The sequence below is a fragment of the Aegilops tauschii genome, chromosome 5 (assembly GCF_002575655.3).
Source record: "Aegilops tauschii subsp. strangulata cultivar AL8/78 chromosome 5, Aet v6.0, whole genome shotgun sequence".
Lineage (NCBI taxonomy): Eukaryota > Viridiplantae > Streptophyta > Magnoliopsida > Poales > Poaceae > Aegilops > Aegilops tauschii.
This window is the reverse complement of record NC_053039.3, coordinates 108,262,654-108,279,789: the sequence shown is the minus strand read 5'-3', so window position 1 is coordinate 108,279,789 and position 17,136 is coordinate 108,262,654. Positions and strand designations below refer to the sequence as shown.

The following is a 17,136-nucleotide window of genomic DNA, read 5'->3' as shown; positions in this document are numbered from 1 at the left end:
TATTGATATTAACATTCCTTTTTTCTTTTTTGGCGCATTGCGTGTGTTTTGGTTGTCGTAACAGGAAACATCACCATACTTAACAATGTATGGATTTAATAGAATTGATTGTGCACTCTAGTTTTAGCTTCTTCCATTCCCTGTGTTGTAATTTCTTTCTTTACTTTATTTTAAAATAGAGGCAATTTTTTCCTCATCCATTAGTTAGGCATAAGAGAGTTTCCAGTTAATTAATGAAAAACCGGACGAAAACCGCCAAGACCCGTGACAGAACTCAACCACCCATACCGAGGGCAGCGCAATGCTACCTCTTGAGCACTGCGTTGGTTTTCCCTTGAAGAGGAAAGGGTGATGCAGTAAAGCAGCATAAGTATTTCCCTCAGTTTTTGAGAACCAAGGTATCAATCCAGTAGGAGGCCACGCACAAGTCCCTCGCACCTACACAAGCAAATAAAAACCTCGCAACCAACGCAATAAAGGGGTTGTCAATCCCTTCACGGTCACTTACGAAAGTGAGATCTGATAGATATGATAAGATAATATTTTTGGTATTTTTATAATAAAGATGCAAAGTAAAGTAAAAGTCAATAAAAATAACTAAGTGTTGGAAGATTAATATGATGGAAAATAGACCCGGGGGCCATAGGTTTCACTAGTGGCTTCTCTCGAGAGCGTAAGTATTACGGTGGGTGAACAAATTACTGTTGAGCAATTGATAGAATTGAGCATAGTTATGAGAATATCTAGGTATGATCATGTATATAGGCATCACGTCCGTGACAAGTAGACCGACTCCTGCCTGCATCTACTATTATTACTCCACACATCGACCGCTATCCAGCATGCATCTAGAGTATTAAGTTCATAAGAACAGAGTAACGCTTTAAGTAAGATGACATGATGTAGAGGGATAAACTCATGCAATATGATATAAACCCCATCTTGTTATCCTCGATGGCAACAATACAATACGTGCCTTGCTGCCCCTACTGTCACTCGGAAAGGACACCGCAAGATTGAACCCAAAGCTAAGCACTTCTCCCATTGCAAGAAAGATCAATCTAGTAGGCCAAACCAAACTGATAATTCGAAGAGACTTGCAAAGATAACCAATCATACATAAAAGAATTCAGAGAAGATTCAAATATTTTTCATAGATAAACTTGATCATAAACCCACAATTCATCGGTCTCAACAAACACACCGCAAAAGAAGATTACACCGAATAGATCTCCACGAGAATCATGGATAACTTTGTATTGAGATCCAAAGAGAGAGAAGAAGCCATCTAGCTAATAACTATGGACCCGAAGGTCTGAGGTAAACTACTCACACATCATCGGAGAGGCTATGGTGTTGATGTAGAAGCCCTCCGTGATCAATGCCCCCTCCGGCAGGACGCCGGAAAAGGCCCCAAGATGGGATCTCACGGGTACAGAAGGTTGCGGCGGTGGAATTAGGTTTTCGTGGATGCTTCTGTTGGTTTGGGGGTACATAGGTATATATATAGGAGGAAGAAGTACGTCGGTGGAGCAACGTGGGCCCCGCGAGGGTGGAGGGCGCGCCCAGGGGGGTTGGCGCGCCCCCTACCTCGTGCCCTTCTGGTTGCTTTCTTGACGTAGGGTCCAAGTCCTCTGGATCATGTTTGGTCCAAAAATCACGTTCCCGAAGGTTTCATTCCGTTTGGACCCCGTTTGATATTCTTTTTCTGCGAAACACTGAAATAGGCAAAAAATAGCAATTCTGGGCTGGGCCTCCGGTTAATAGGTTAGTCCCAAAAATAATATAAAAGTCTATAATAAAGCCCACTAAACATCCAAAACAGAATGTAATATAGCATGAAGCAATAAAAAATTATAGATACGTTGGAGACGTATCAAGCATCCCCAAGCTTAATTCCTGCTCGTCCTCGAGTAGGTAAATGATAAAAACAGAATTTTTGATGCGGAATGCTACTTGGCATAATTTTTTAATGTAGCCCTCTTAATTGTGGTATGAATATTCAGATCCGAAAGATTCAAGATAAAAGTTTAATATTGACATAAAAATAATAATACTTCAAGTATACTAACTAAGCAATTATGTCTTCTCAAAATAACATGGCCAAAGAAAGTTATCCCTACAAAATCATATGGTCTGGCTATGCTCTATCTTCACCACACAAAGTATTTAAATCATGCACAACCCCGATGAAAAGCCAAGCAATTGTTTCATACTTTTTGGTGTTCTCAAACTTTTTCAATCTTCACGCAATACATGAGTGTGAGCCATGGATATAGCACTATATGTGGAATAGAATGGTGGTTGTGGAGAAGACAAAAAAGGAGAAGATAGTGTCACATCAACTAGGCATATCAACGGGCTATGGAGATGCCCATTAATAGATACCAATGTGAGTGAGTAGGGATTGCCATGCAACGGATGCACTAGAGCTATAAGTATATGAAAGCTCAACAAAATAAACTAAGTGGGTGTGCATCCAACTCGCTTGCTCATGAAGACCTAGAGCATTTTGAGGAAGCCCATCATTGGAATATACAAGCCAAGTTCTATAATGAAAAATTCCCACTAGTATATGAAAGTGATATCATAAGAGACTCTCTATCATGAAGATCATGGTGCTACTTTGAAGCACAAGTGTGGTAAAAGGATAGTAACATTGCCCCTTCTCTCTTTTTCTCTCATTTTTTTATTTGGGCATTTTCTCTTTTTTTATGGCCTCTTTTTTTCTTTTCTTTTTTCGTCCGGAGTCTCATCCCGACTTGTGGGGGAATCATAGTCTCCATCATCCTTTCCTCACTTGGGACAATGCTCTAGAAATGATGATCATCACACTTTTATTTACTTACAACTCAACAATTACAACTCAATACTTAGAACAAAATATGACTCTATGTGAATGCCTCCGACGGTGTACCGGGATATGCAATGAATCAAGAGTGACATGTATGAAAGAATTATGAACGGTGGCTTTGCCACAAATACGATGTCAACTACATGATCATGCGAAGCAATATGACAATGATGGAGCGTGTCATAATAAAAGGAACGGTGGTAAGTTGCATGGCAATATATCTCAGAATGGCTATGGAAATGCCATGATAGGTAGGTATGGTGTCTGTTTTGAGGAAGGTATATGGTGGGTATATGATACCGGCGAAAAGTGCGCGGTATTAGAGATGCTAGCAATGGTGGAAGGAAGGAAGTGCGTATAATCCATGGACTCAACATTAGTCATAAAGAACTCATATATTAATTGCAAAAATCTACAAGTTATCAAAGCAAAGTATTACGCGCATGCTCCCAGGGGGATAGATTGGTAGGAAAAGACCATCGCTCATCCCCGACCGCCACTCATAAGGAAGACAATCAATAAATAAATCATGCTCCGACTTCATCACATAACGGTTCACCATACGTGCATGCTACAGGAATCACAAACTTTAACACAAGTATTCCTTAAATCCACAACTACTCAACTAGCATGACTCTAATATCACCATCTTTATATCTCAAAACAATTATCAAGCATCAAACTTCTCTTAGTATTCAACACACTCATAAGAAAGTTTTTTACTAGTTTTACATACCTAACATATTAGGATTAATTTCCCAATTTAAGCAAATTACCATGCTGTTTAAGACTGTCAAAATAATATAAGTGAAGCATAAGAGAATAATAGTTTCTATAAAACAAAATCACCGCCGTGCTCTAAAAGATATTAGTGAAGCACTAGAGCAAAAACTATAAAGCTCAAAAGATAGAAGCGAAGCGCATAGAGTATTCTAATAAATTCCGAATCAAGTGTGTCTCTCTCAAAAGGTGTGTACAGCAAAGATGATTGTGGCAAACTAACAAATAAAGACTCAAATCATACAAGATGCTCCAAGCAAAACACATATCATGTGGTGAATAAAAATATAGCTCCAAGTAAAGTTACCGATGGAAGTAGATGAAAGAGGGGATGCCTTCCGGGGCATCCCCAAGCTTTGGCTTTTTGGTGTCCTTAGATCATCTTGGGGTGCCACGGGCATCCCCAAGCTTAGGCTCTTGCCACTCCTTGTTCCATAATCCATCAAATCTTTTACCCAAAACTTGAAAACTTCACAACACAAAACTTAACAGAAAATCTCGTGAGCTCCGTTAGCGAAAGAAAACAAAACACCACTTCAAGGTAATGTAATGAACTCATTCTTTATTTATATGGGTGTTAAACCTACTGTATTCCAACTTTTCTATGGTTTATAAACTATTTTACTAGCCATAGATTCATCAAAATAAGCAAACAACAGACGAAAAACAGAATCTGTCAAAAACAGAACAGTCTGTAGTAATCTGTAACTAACGCAAACTAACGCAAACTTATGTAACACCAACAATTCAGGAAAAATAGGACGACCTAGAAAATTTGTTTATTGATCAGCAGCAAATGGAATCAATATTTTATCACGTTCTGGTGATTTTTAACAATTGTTTTCGTGAACAGAAAGTTTCTGGAATTTTCAGCAAGATCAAATAACTATCATCCAAGAAGATCCTATAGGTTTAACTTGGCACAAACACTAATTAAAACATAAAAACAAACCTAACCAGAATCTATATCAAAGAATTATTTCTAAAGAGAAGCAAAAAGCAAAAACTAAAAATAAAATTGGGTTGCCTCCCAACAAGCGCTATCGTTTAACGCCCCTAGCTAGGCATAAAAGCAAGGATAGATCTAGGTGTTGCCATCTTTGGAAGGCAATCCATAAGTAGCTCTCATAATAGATTCATAAGGTAATTTTATTTTCTTTCTAGGGAAGTGTTCCATGCCTTTCCTTAATGGAAATTGGAATCTAATATTCCCTTCCTTCATATCAATGATTGCACCAATCATTCTAAGGAAAGGTCTACCAAGAATAATAGGACATGAAGGATTGCAATCTATGTCAAGAATAATAAAGTTTACGGGCACATAATTCCTATTTGCAACAATAAGAACATCATTAATTCTTCCCATAGGTTTTTTAATAGTGGAATCCGCAAGGTCTAAGTTTAAAGAGCAATCATTAAATTCACGGAATCCTAGCAAATCACACAAAGTTTTTGGAATCGTGGAAACACTAGCACCCAAATCACACAAAGCATAGCATTCATGATCTTTAATTTTAATTTTAATAGTAGGTTCCCACTCATCATAAAGTTTTCTAGGGATAGAAACTTCCAACTCAAGTTTTTCCTGATAAGATTGCATCAAAGCATCAACGATATGTTTAGTAAAAGCTTTATGTTGACTATAAGCATGATGAGAATTTAGCACGGATTGCAACAAGGAAATACAGTATATCAAAGAGCAATTATCATAATTAAATTCCTTGAAATCCAAAATAGTGGGTTTATTGATAGCTAAAGTTTTAACTTCTTCAATCCCACTCTTATCAATTTTAGCATCAAGATCTAAAAACTCCGAATTTTTGGAACGCCTTCTAGGTAAAGGTGGATCATATTCAGTCCCATCATTATCAAGATTCATATTGTAAAACAAAGATTTAATAGGAGACACATCAATAACTTTTAGATCTTCATCTTTATTTTCATAGAAACTAGAAGAACACGCTTTCACAAAGCAATCTTTCTTAGCACGCATCCTAGCGGTTCTTTCTTTGCACTCATCAATGGAAATTCTCATGGCTTTGAGAGACTCATTGATATCATGCTTAGGAGGAATAGATCTAAGTTTCAAAGAATCAACATCAAGAGAAATTCTATCAACGTTCCTAGCCAATTCATCAATCTTAGGCAACTTTTCTTCAAGCAAAGCATTAAAATTCTTTTGCGAATTTATAAATTCTTTAACACTAGTTTCAAATTCAGAGGGCATCTTATTAAAATTTCCATAAGATTTGTTGTAGGAATTACCATAATTATTAGAGGAATTACTAGGATACGACCTAGGATTAAAGTTTCCTCTATACGCGTTGTTACCAAAATTATTCCTACCAACAAAATTCACATCCATAGATTCATTATTATTCTCAATCAAAGTGGACAAAGGCATATCATTAGGATCAGAAGAAACACTTTTATTAGCAAATAATTTCATAAGTTCATCCATCTTTCCACTCAAAACATTAATTTCTTCTATCGCATGCACTTTTTTATTAGTAGATCTTTCGGTGTGCCACTGAGAATAATTAACCATAATATTATCTAGGAGTTTAGTAGCTTCTCCTAAAGTGATTTCCATAAAAGTGCCTCCCGCGGCCGAATCTAAAAGATTTCTAGAAGCAAAACTCAATCCGGCATAAATTTTTTGTATAATCATCCAAAGATTCAAACAATGTGTAGGGCAATTACGTATCATTAATTTCATCCTCTCCCAAGCTTGTGCAACATGTTCATGATCAAGTTGCTTAAAATTTATAATATCGTTTCTAAGAGAGATTATCTTAGCGGGAGGAAAATACTTAGAGATAAAAGCATCTTTGCACTTATTCCATGAATCAATATTATTTTTAGGCAAAGACGAAAACCAAGCTTTAGCACGATCTCTAAGCAAAAAAGGAAATAGTTTCAATTTAACAATATCATTGTCCACATCTTTCTTCTTTTGCATATCACACAAATCAACGAAGCTATTTAGATGGGTAGCGGCATCTTCACTAGGAAGGCCGGCGAATTGATCTTTCATGACAAGATTCAACAAAGCAGCATTAATTTCACAAGACTCAGTATTGGTAAGAGGAGCAATCGGAGTGCTAAGAAAATCATTGTTGTTGGTATTGGTAAAGTCACACAATTTGGTATTATCTTGAGCCATAGTGACAAGCAAGCAATCCAACACACGAGCAAACAAGAAGCAAGCGAAAAAGAGGCGAACGAAAAAGAGAGGGCGAATAAAACGGCAAGGGTGAAGTCGGGGAGAGGAAAACGAGAGGCAAATGGCAAATAATGTAATGCGGGAAATAAGAGTTTGTGATGGGTACTTGGTATGTTGACTTTTGCGTAGACTCCCCGGCAACGGCGCCAGAAATGGCTCGTTGACGGGAAATCAAATCTTGACTTGACTTGGCACGAATCTCCCCGGCAACGGCGCCAGAAATCCTTCTTGCTACCTCTTAAGCACTGCGTTGGTTTTCCCTTGAAGAGGAAAGGGTGATGCAGTAAAGCAGCGTAAGTATTTCCCTCAGTTTTTGAGAACCAAGGTATCAATCCAGTAGGAGGCCACACACAAGTCCCTCGCACCTACACAAACAAATAAAAACCTCGCAACCAACGCAATAAAGGGGTTGTCAATCCCTTCACTGTCACTTACGAAAGTTAGATCTGATAGATATGATAAGATAATATTTTTGGTATTTTTATAATAAAGATGCAAAGTAAAGTAAAAGGCAATAAAAAGAACTAAGTGTTGGAAGATTAATATGATGGAAAATAGACCCGGGGGCCATAGGTTTCACTAGTGGCTTTTCTCGAGAGCATAAGTATTACGGTGGGTGAACAAATTACTGTTGAGCAATTGATAGAATTGAGCATAGTTATGAGAATATCTAGGTATGATCATGTATATAGGCATCACGTCCGTGACAAGTAGACCGACTCCTGCCTGCATCTACTACTATTACTCCACACATCGACCGCTATCCAGCATGCATCTAGAGTATTAAGTTCATAAGAATAGAGTAACGCTTTAAGTAAGATGACATGATGTAGAGGGATAAACTCCTGCAATATGATATAAACCCCATCTTGTTATCCTCGATGGCAACAATACAATACGTGCCTTGCTGCCCCTGCTGTCACTGGAAAAGGACACCGCAAGATTGAACCCAAAGCTAAGCACATCTCCCATTGCAAGAAAGATTAATCTAGTAGGCCAAACCAAACTGATAATTCGAAGAGACTTGCAAAGATAACCAATCATACATAAAAGAATTCAGAGAAAATTCAAATATTGTTCATAGATAAACTTGATCATAAACCCACAATTCATCGGTCTCAACAAACACACCGCAAAAGAAGATTACATCGAATAGATCTTCACGAGAATCATGGAGAACTTTGTATTGAGATCCAAAGAGAGAGAAGAAGCCGTCTAGCTAATAACTATGGACCCGAAGGTCTGTTGTAAACTACTCACACATCATCGGAGAGGCCATGGTGTTGATGTAGAAGCCCTCCGTGATCAATGCCCCCTCCGGCAGGACGCCGGAAAAGGCCCCAAGATGGGATCTCACGGGTACAGAAGGTTGCGGCGGTGGAATTAGGTTTTTGTGGATGCTTCTGTTGGTTTGGGGGTACGTAGGTATATATAGGAGGAAGAAGTACGTCGGTGGAGCAACGTGGGCCCCACGAGGGTGGAGGGCAGGCCCAGGGGGTAGGCGCGCCCCCTACCTCGTGCCCTCCTGGTTGCTTTCCTGACGTAGGGTCCAAGTCCTCTGGATTACGTTTGTTCCAAAAATCACGTTCCCGAAGGTTTCATTCCGTTTGGACTTCGTTTGATATTCTTTTTCTGCGAAACACTGAAATAGGCAAAAACAGCAATTCTGGGCTGGGCCTCCGGTTAATAGGTTAGTCCCAAAATAATATAAAAGTGTATAATAAAGCCCATTAAACATCCAAAACAGAATATAATATAGCATGAAGCAATCAAAAATTATAGATACGTTGGAGACGTATCACGCAATGCCAACTATGCTGAAGAGCTCCGAAGGAGAACTATGCAAGGCTAACGCCACAAAAGACCACTGAACAGACTACCTGCTTCCTATCGACGTCACCACCAGGGCCCCACCGCCTATCATCATTGCCACCAGGGCCCACCGCCACAACTCCGAGTTCACCGTAACAAAAATATCCTGAGATAATCTCACAAACAACTCCAAAGGGCCATTGGGGGGTGGGCGATGGGGTAGCCGTGGAGCTCACAGACACGAGTGCTTGAGCGATGGGCAATGGACACCTAAGGTTCAAATTTTTACTGCTCTCGGTCCTAGGGCTGGTGAGGAATCAAATCGATAGTTACATAGAGATGAAAAAGAGTACAATTGTTTGACGAAATAGGCTTGCGCCCCGCTATATTAATATAGCAACCACCCGATACAGCCAGAAGTTCGATGCTGGGGCAAACATCACAATCACGCCCAAAAGAAAAACAAGAGAAATAAATGCCAGCAACACCGGATCAACAAAGCTGAAGCATCCTGCAACCGCTGCGCCCATCGGAAATATCCACCACACTCCAATGCCACCGAGTTGGCGCGTACCAAGCAACACCTTCAAGAAGGACCGCGACGACGATGCTGCTGCTCGGACGAATCCTAGGATTTCTCCGGGTACATGGAGGGAAGCAGAGGAGAGGTACTCCCGACGACCTTCAAGAAGGTTGATGGCGCCCATAGGCGCCACCGCGTCGGTGCCGGGCAGACCCGAGAGGGATTTCTCCCTACCCCTCATATCCACAACCCAGGACCAACCGGGGCTCCACCATGCCAACCGCCCACCAACCTGCACCACCACAGTCACGAGGACACCACCGTCGTCTCTCCACTACAGATGTTGCGAGGCCGGCTGAACCAAATGAGGTCACTGACGAAGGGACCGAAGAGTACAATTGTTGCACGGTGCAGATAAATAAGATTTTTTAGGCAACGCAGATGAAGAAGATGAATCGACAAAGAAGACATTGAATCACTAATTAAGGGTTGCCCTTGCAATGTTCATTCCCATCATTTCTAATGTTGACAAGTGATGCATTGCATGTGTGAACTTGTCGCAACCTGAGAGTTTCAATGAGATTTCTTCCCACATAAACAAGTGGGTTTCTTTGTGCTTTTTTAGATTCATTTTTTCTAAAACCTTTTATCTTGTTAGTCGTGCATCCAAATCACGAACTGTTTCACCATTGTGTTTCTCGCGTCGAGATCTTTGAAACTACAACCCATGTTGATAGGTTTCGACGAATATTCTTTGGACGAAATTTGTGCTTAAAAAATGTACTAACCCATACTTCAAAAACTGTACTAGTTATGCTTCACTTTTGAGGAAGCACAATTGTGTCTTCATGTGGAAGCATACATGTGATTTACTTTTTTTGGGAAGCATAAAATCATAATTGTGCTTCAGGTGGAAACACATATGTGCTTCACTTTTGGGGAAGCACAAAAGCACATCTATGCTTCATGCAGAATTGTGCTTCACGTGGAAGCACACACTCCCGCCAGACGTAAAACAAAAAAAATAATGAAAAACCCAGGAAAAACCAAAACACAAAAATCCAGAAAAACAAAAATAACTGCCCAATGGAGGAGCGCCCAACACACAGCATGTGCAACATTGGGACGCACGACGTGGCAGCGCCGGGGGACCTTGGAACTGCCCGTGCAAAAACTACCAAGCGTACCCTTCAACTAGTTCATCCCCAACACCACGGCATCGCGGGCAACTCTATAGGCCAGCTCAAGCTGACAACAACCTAATCTGTGGGGGACCAACTAGGTGCCTCGTCCAACAACACTCCAACGATAGGGGCTTGACCAAGGGGTGCGTCTATGACTTGCTCTTAGACTACCGACAATGGAAGTAACATAGGTAGTAACATCACACATATATAGATAAAATAGATGATGTGGCAAGCAATAAATGAAGAAAGAGAGACATGTGGTAACATGGCTAGTTACACTACTAGTATGAGTAACATCACACATATCAAGGTAGGATGAGTCTATAGCCTAATAAATGAAGTGTTGCATGTTACTACACATATATTTACTTTCCACTATAGAAGTAGTAACATAAACTAATAACATAGGCATGTTACTAGTCTAAGTTACTCCCCATTATGACTAGTCTTATTAAGAAGACTCCATATTTGACGTTCCACGCGCCAAATCGAGTGCTCGCGCAACTGTTCTCATTAGGGTAGCTCGCTCGACCATGTGTTCGCTCACTCGCCAGTCCCTACAGGTGTAGAAAAACCGAATCCAGTCTTTGACTGATTGACCAATTGACCTTTGACATTTGACCCATTGACTCTTACAAAATCATGTATTTGAAAAAAAATGTTATTTTGAAAAGTTCACGAGTTTAAGAAGTTCACAAAATATGAAAAAAGTTCATGGATTCTAAAAAGGTTTGCAAATTTGAAAAAGGCTCGTATATTTGAAAAAAGTTCATGAATTTTAGAAAACACAAAATTTGATAAAAAGTTCATAAAGTGAACAAGGTTAGCTAATTTGAAAAGGTTCATAAATTTAGAAAATTTTGCAAAATTGAAACACAAATTTAGAAAAAGTTCACAAAGTTTGAAAAAAGTTATGAATTTCGAATTTGAAAAAGAGAAGCGTGCTGTATATTTAGATCCAGGTGTAGCACAAGTTCCAACACCCTTCATGAGAAAAAAATGTGGGCCGTACATTAATGACAAAAAATGCAACTACAGCTAATTGCTGTATGGATAGGCTATTAGGTGACGTGGCAATACAAAGGTGAACATGGTCTCACGCCCACCCATGTGAATAGTAAAATTTTAAAATAATAATGCTAGAATCATTTTTTGAATTTTGAAGTAACATGCTTGATCAACCATTCTACTCGCGCGCGAAGTTTCATGAATTATTGAAACCCGTGTTATTCTTATGAAGAAAATGCAATTGAGACCTTAGTATTCATCAAATGATATTTTTTGTTAGTTTCTTTGTTTTTCATTTTTGCATAGAATACCATGGATGTTATTTCTTCTTGAAACTTCATACGTGAGTACCAGTCGAATTATGTTGCAAAAAAATCATTTATTTATTTATTCTAATATTTTTAACTTATTTTTTATAAAAGATGTGCATGGTATTATGTTCACCAAATCCGCGTCCGTTGTTGACTATACTATTTGGGTTTGCCTAGAACTCTGACGAGTGATGTCAACATAGTTGTGGCTTTATGAATGACATGACTGAATGTTGCAACCAGTGGTGCGACATGCTACAAATGACAACGACAGACGTTGCGAGCAATGATGACGAACGTTGTAACCGTGGGACCTAATGCTGCATACGACAATGACGGAAGCTGTGAATGATGGGACGACGTGCCGTGAGCGATGAGGGTGAATGTTGTGACTGATGAGACAACATGCTGTAACCAACACCGACGAATGCCGCGACCGATAGAACGAAGTGCTGCAAGCGGTGGAAGGAAGTGCTGCGAGGGCCGTTGGGCTCTGCTCAGCACGAATCTCTACACAAAGACCCAAGATTCAACGGCTAACAATTGACTGAGATTTTGCAAACCTGATACTATTTACCTTAGCTTTGGGTAGCTACCTCCCACGAGATAGATGATACCAACCTTCAAATGCTCCCATGATCCCAACTTAAAAAAGAAGAAGAAATTTAGACGTTTAGAAACATTCTGAATTTTTTGCGAGGGGCCAATAGACATGAGTTTACAACCTATAAAAAATTTCACATATAAATTCGAAATACGCATTGAGAAACAAAATAGAGAAATCTAACATGAATAATGTCACAAAAGACAAAAGCAAAAAAGACACAATTCACATCTGGATTTACCTTTTTTATTTTTCACTTTTTTATTTCAAATATGGTCCCAATTTTCTAGGAGTTGTAGACGTAGGTCTAGTCCTGGGAACATTCAATTTTTTTTGGAATTTTTTGAAACATTTAATTATTATTTTTAAATGCAAGCATGTGAGAGTTGGTATCCCTCGATACTTTCACACCTTCCCACGAGGGAGAATATCTAGTGCACCGGTGCTTGTGGTGCACCAAACTATCATAGTACGTTTTAAAATGTTTAAAAAATTGTGAAAAATAGCACATTTACATAACATCAATCTATCATGTCACAAATGTTCAAATCAAAATTTGAAACATAGCTGAAAAAAATGGCAAATTCAACACTGAATAGTATACAACATAAGTTGGGCTTTAGATTTGGTCCATTATCACATTGATGCCAAATTTGTCAATTTGTATCTCGGTCAATGTTTTGAATTTCCCTAAAAAAAAGGTCAATGTTTTGAATTTTGATATGAAATTTTGTAAAAATATACGTTGATGATGTGTCAATGTGATATAGAATTTTGTTTCCTGTTTTTCAAACATTTAAAATGTACTACGAACATCTGGTGCACCGACATGTGGTCACCGATAACACCACAAAGATAGACGCACCTGATACATTCCCCTTCCCACGACACCAGCCCCGCTGCTGCTTTCTCTCGAAAAATGCAAAAGCAAAAGCAAAAGAAAAAGCAAAAGAAAAAGTTAGCTGGCTGCTGCTACTCAACTTCTCCACGGCGACTCAGCCCGAGCGACGAGCCTCGCCTACAAAAGTATAGAAACCAGCCGCTCCTCTCTCTTCCCTCCCTCTAAGACACAAGCTATAGCTAGTAGCTGTAGCTGCCATGGCCAAGGATCTCGCCTTCGTCCTCCTCGTCCTTGCCGCGCTAGCCGCCTTCTCGTCGGCGACCAAGCTGACAATCCACAACCTCTGCCCGCACCCGGTCTGGCCGCTCGTCACCCCCAACGCCGGCCTCCCCTCCATCTCCGACAACGCCGCGCGCCTCGACACCAACGCGATTCTCTCCCTCACCTTCCCGTCCACCTTCTGGGCAGGTCGCGTCGCGGCCCGCACCGGCTGCGACGACGGCACGTCACCACTGCGCGGGTGCTTCACGGGCGACGCGCCGCCGTCCACCGTCGCGCAGATCACGGTCCACGACAGCGGGAACCTGGACCTCGCCGCGTACAGCGTCAGCCTCGTAAACGGGTTCAACGTGCCGATGGTGTTGAGTCCGCAGGCCGGCGGTGGGCAGTGTCCGGCGCTCGGCTGCGCCGTGGACCTCAACTGCGACTGCCCTCCGGACAACCGGGCCGCCGAAGGCACCGCGTGCCGCGGGCCCGCCGGGTACTTCAAGAACCGTTGCCCGCTCACGAGGACGACGTCGACCGACGTGGAGCCCGTGCCGCAGAGCTGCCGCGCGCCCGGGGAGCTCAAGATCGTCCTCTGCCAGTCGTCCATGCTCCAGCGCGGCGCCTCGGCGGCGGAGGACACCGACATGGTCATCCGCACTGTCGTCGCCGACAACTAGAGCACAGAGCTTCCGTGTCGTATGTCCTTCTCGCTTTGCCGTACTTCTACGCCATGCACGATCCGTCGTACTACGTTTCAGTTAAGAGTTCGTGAGCGTTAATTAAGTGGCCAGTTTTCATACAAATGTCGCAGTTTGAATGTTTGTATTTTTCTATGAACCCTGGACCTTGGAAGAATTGTTGTACGGTATTTTCAATATGTGTAAAAACATATGTGCAAGGTGGTCAACCAACCGATGCTATATTTGTAAGATCTTTTTATGTGGAGATCCATCCAATTTTGCTTTTAACTTTTTCTTTCTTCTTCTTTATGTGCTATGCCATGAGTCAGGTTAAGTCTTCGTCCACTGAGAGCTAGCTACACCTATAGCTGAGATAAATACATTATTAGTCATTGTACTTGACACCAAAACTCACTTTATTCTCCTTTCCCGTCTCCTTCTTAACTGTTTCAGACTATGTATTTTCGTTATTCAGTTAATGGAAAGGGGTTATGCCCGGTTTAAAAAAAACAAAAACTCACTTTAATCCTCGTACTCGCAAAACGCAGAGTTTGCACAGTGTACTCGGCGATTGGTCCTAAATAAGCCGAGACGAGCAAAAAACCGCCGAGAGGGCACCCACGTAGGTGGAGGGACCCGAGCAGTTGGAGATTTTTCATTTAGGCCCTCCCGCGATTTATATTAGCATTTTGTAGTCCTCTCTTTCTCTCTCTCTCTCGCTCTCTCTCTCTCTCTCTCTCTCTCTCTCTCTCAGTTGGACCACGCGAAAGGGGGCAGGAGAACTGGCGGCAACGTCGACGAGCAACTACTGGCGAGGAAGATCCGTTGAAGGGAATGACGAGCGAGGGGGCCAGCAGGGCCCTCAACTCCATCGCTGCAGGGACCGACACTTAGGTCACCACGGATGGGCCCAATCCGCCGCTGCAATACGGTACATGCTCCCGATCCTCCCTTATCTCTCATGCTGCAAAGTAGTGCTTTTTAGAGCGGATTTATTGCTGGCCTAAGTTGTATGTCACTGATGCAGATGGTTTTGTATGATTTAGCTAGGGTTTGTGTTGCTGTTGTGCTGATGATTAATTAGTTTCTTTTTGAATTAGGTGAGAAGAAGGATTTGTTCACATGCATGATCTTCCATGGGGGATTTTTCATGGGAACATGATCGAACAAGGGGTATTTGAATGGTAGGACTACTTGGTTTGATTTCTGTGAAACGAAGACATGGTCTGTGGATGTAATCAACAACATTATTGAAGAAATAGGTTATGAAGCTGCTGGTAGAGTGAAACCTTATTGGTGCTTGCCTATGAGGATGGTAGAAATGGAGCATTTGATCTAGATGATGTTGCTCCAACCTCAATACACTATTGAGACTTGGAGCCTTGTAAGTTGACGTTGTAAAGTTGTGTATATCAATAAAGCACTCTTTTGTTGAATGGTTTGTATCTTGTTACTCAGGGTTTGTAAAGCATACGCCACGTTGATTTCCTAGGCTAGCATGGCGGTCCATCTGAGTACAGTAGTAATTCTCTGTACTCAAACGGGGTGCCATACACATAGCAGCCACTAGTACAACGGATGCAATCAGATTATCCCATTTTTCTTTCGAACACTCAGAATCATTGTTCACAAATGCAACAAGGGAAGGAACATGAGCCTCCAACTGCATAGGATCATGATATATCTCACTAGAATGAGATAACCTTGGAGATAATATAGCTGCAAGATTGTAATCAGGAAGTATCACAGTAGGAGACATCACACGAGGATGTTTCAATAAGTTAGGCAAGCCAAGCCCATCTAACAATCCGCCATGAGGCTGATGGGGAAATTGAGGTCCATGAAGTAGATTTAAATCGGGTAGGCTATGGAAGATGGGCTCCAGCATGTGTGGCCCATTTGCTCGTTCAGCTGAGGGAACACTATTATGTGAGGGGGGCTGAGAGAGTGTGAGGTAAGTGTTAACTTCCTCAACTTAAACATCAGATGGAGACGTGCCCAAAAGGAAATTTAACAACTTCATTGAGATGGGCAACTTTCTGTTGGGGAACGTAGTAATTTTAAAAATTTCCTACGCACACGCAAGATCATGGTGATGCATAGCAACGAGAGGGAAGAGTGTTGTCCACGTACCCTCGTAGACCGAAAGCGGAAGCGTTAACACAACGCGGTTGATGTAGTCGTACGTCTTCACGATCCGACCGATCAAGTACCGAACGCACGGCACCTCCGAGTTCAGCACACGTTCAGCTCGATGACGTCCCTCGAACTCCGATCCAGCCGAGTGTTGAGGGAGAGTTTCGTCAGCACGACGGCGTGGTGACGATGATGATGTTCTACCGACGCAGGGCTTCGCCTAAGCACCGCTACGATATTATCGAGGTGTAATATGGTGGAGGGGGCACCGCACACGGCTAAGAGATCAATAGATCAATTGTTGTCTCTATGGGGTGCCCCCTGCCCCCGTATATAAAGGAGCAAGGGGGGAGGCGGCCGGCCTAGGAGGAGGGCGCGCCAAGGGGGGAGTCCTACTCCCACCGGGAGTAGGACTCCTCCTTTCCTTGTTGGAATAGGAGAAGGGAAGGGAGAAGGAGAAGGAAGGAAGGGGGCGCCCCCCCTCCCTAGTCCAATTCGGACTAGTCCATGGGGAGGGGTGTGGCCACCCTTTGGGGCCTTTCTCTCCTTTCCCGTATGGCCCATTAAGGCCCAATACGAATTCTTGTAACTCTCCGGTACTCCGAAAAATACCCGAATCACTCGGAACCTTTCCGATGTCCGAATATAGTCGTCCAATATATCGATCTTTACGTCTCGACCATTTCGAGACTCCTCGTCATGTCTCCGATCTCATCCGGGACTCCGAACTCCTTCGATACATCAAAACTCATAAACTCATAATAAAACTGTCATCGTAACGTTAAGCGTGCGGACCCTACGGGTTCGAGAACTATGTAGACATGACCGAGACACGTCTCCGGTCAATAACCAATAGCGGGTCCTGGATGCCCATAGGCTCCCACATATTCTACGAAGATCTTTATCG

General features: G+C 41.9%; 1 protein-coding gene across 1 annotated transcript; it reads left to right on the top strand.

Moving 5' to 3' along the window:
• Positions 1 to 13,311: 13,311 nt before the first annotated feature.
• LOC109765573 (osmotin-like protein) lies at positions 13,312 to 14,381 on the top strand. Its single transcript, XM_020324367.4, has one exon. The coding sequence runs from the start codon at positions 13,404 to 13,406 to the stop codon at positions 14,088 to 14,090; it is 687 nt and encodes a 228-aa protein (XP_020179956.1). The 5' UTR covers positions 13,312 to 13,403; the 3' UTR covers positions 14,091 to 14,381.
• The last annotated feature ends 2,755 nt before the right edge of the window (positions 14,382 to 17,136 follow it).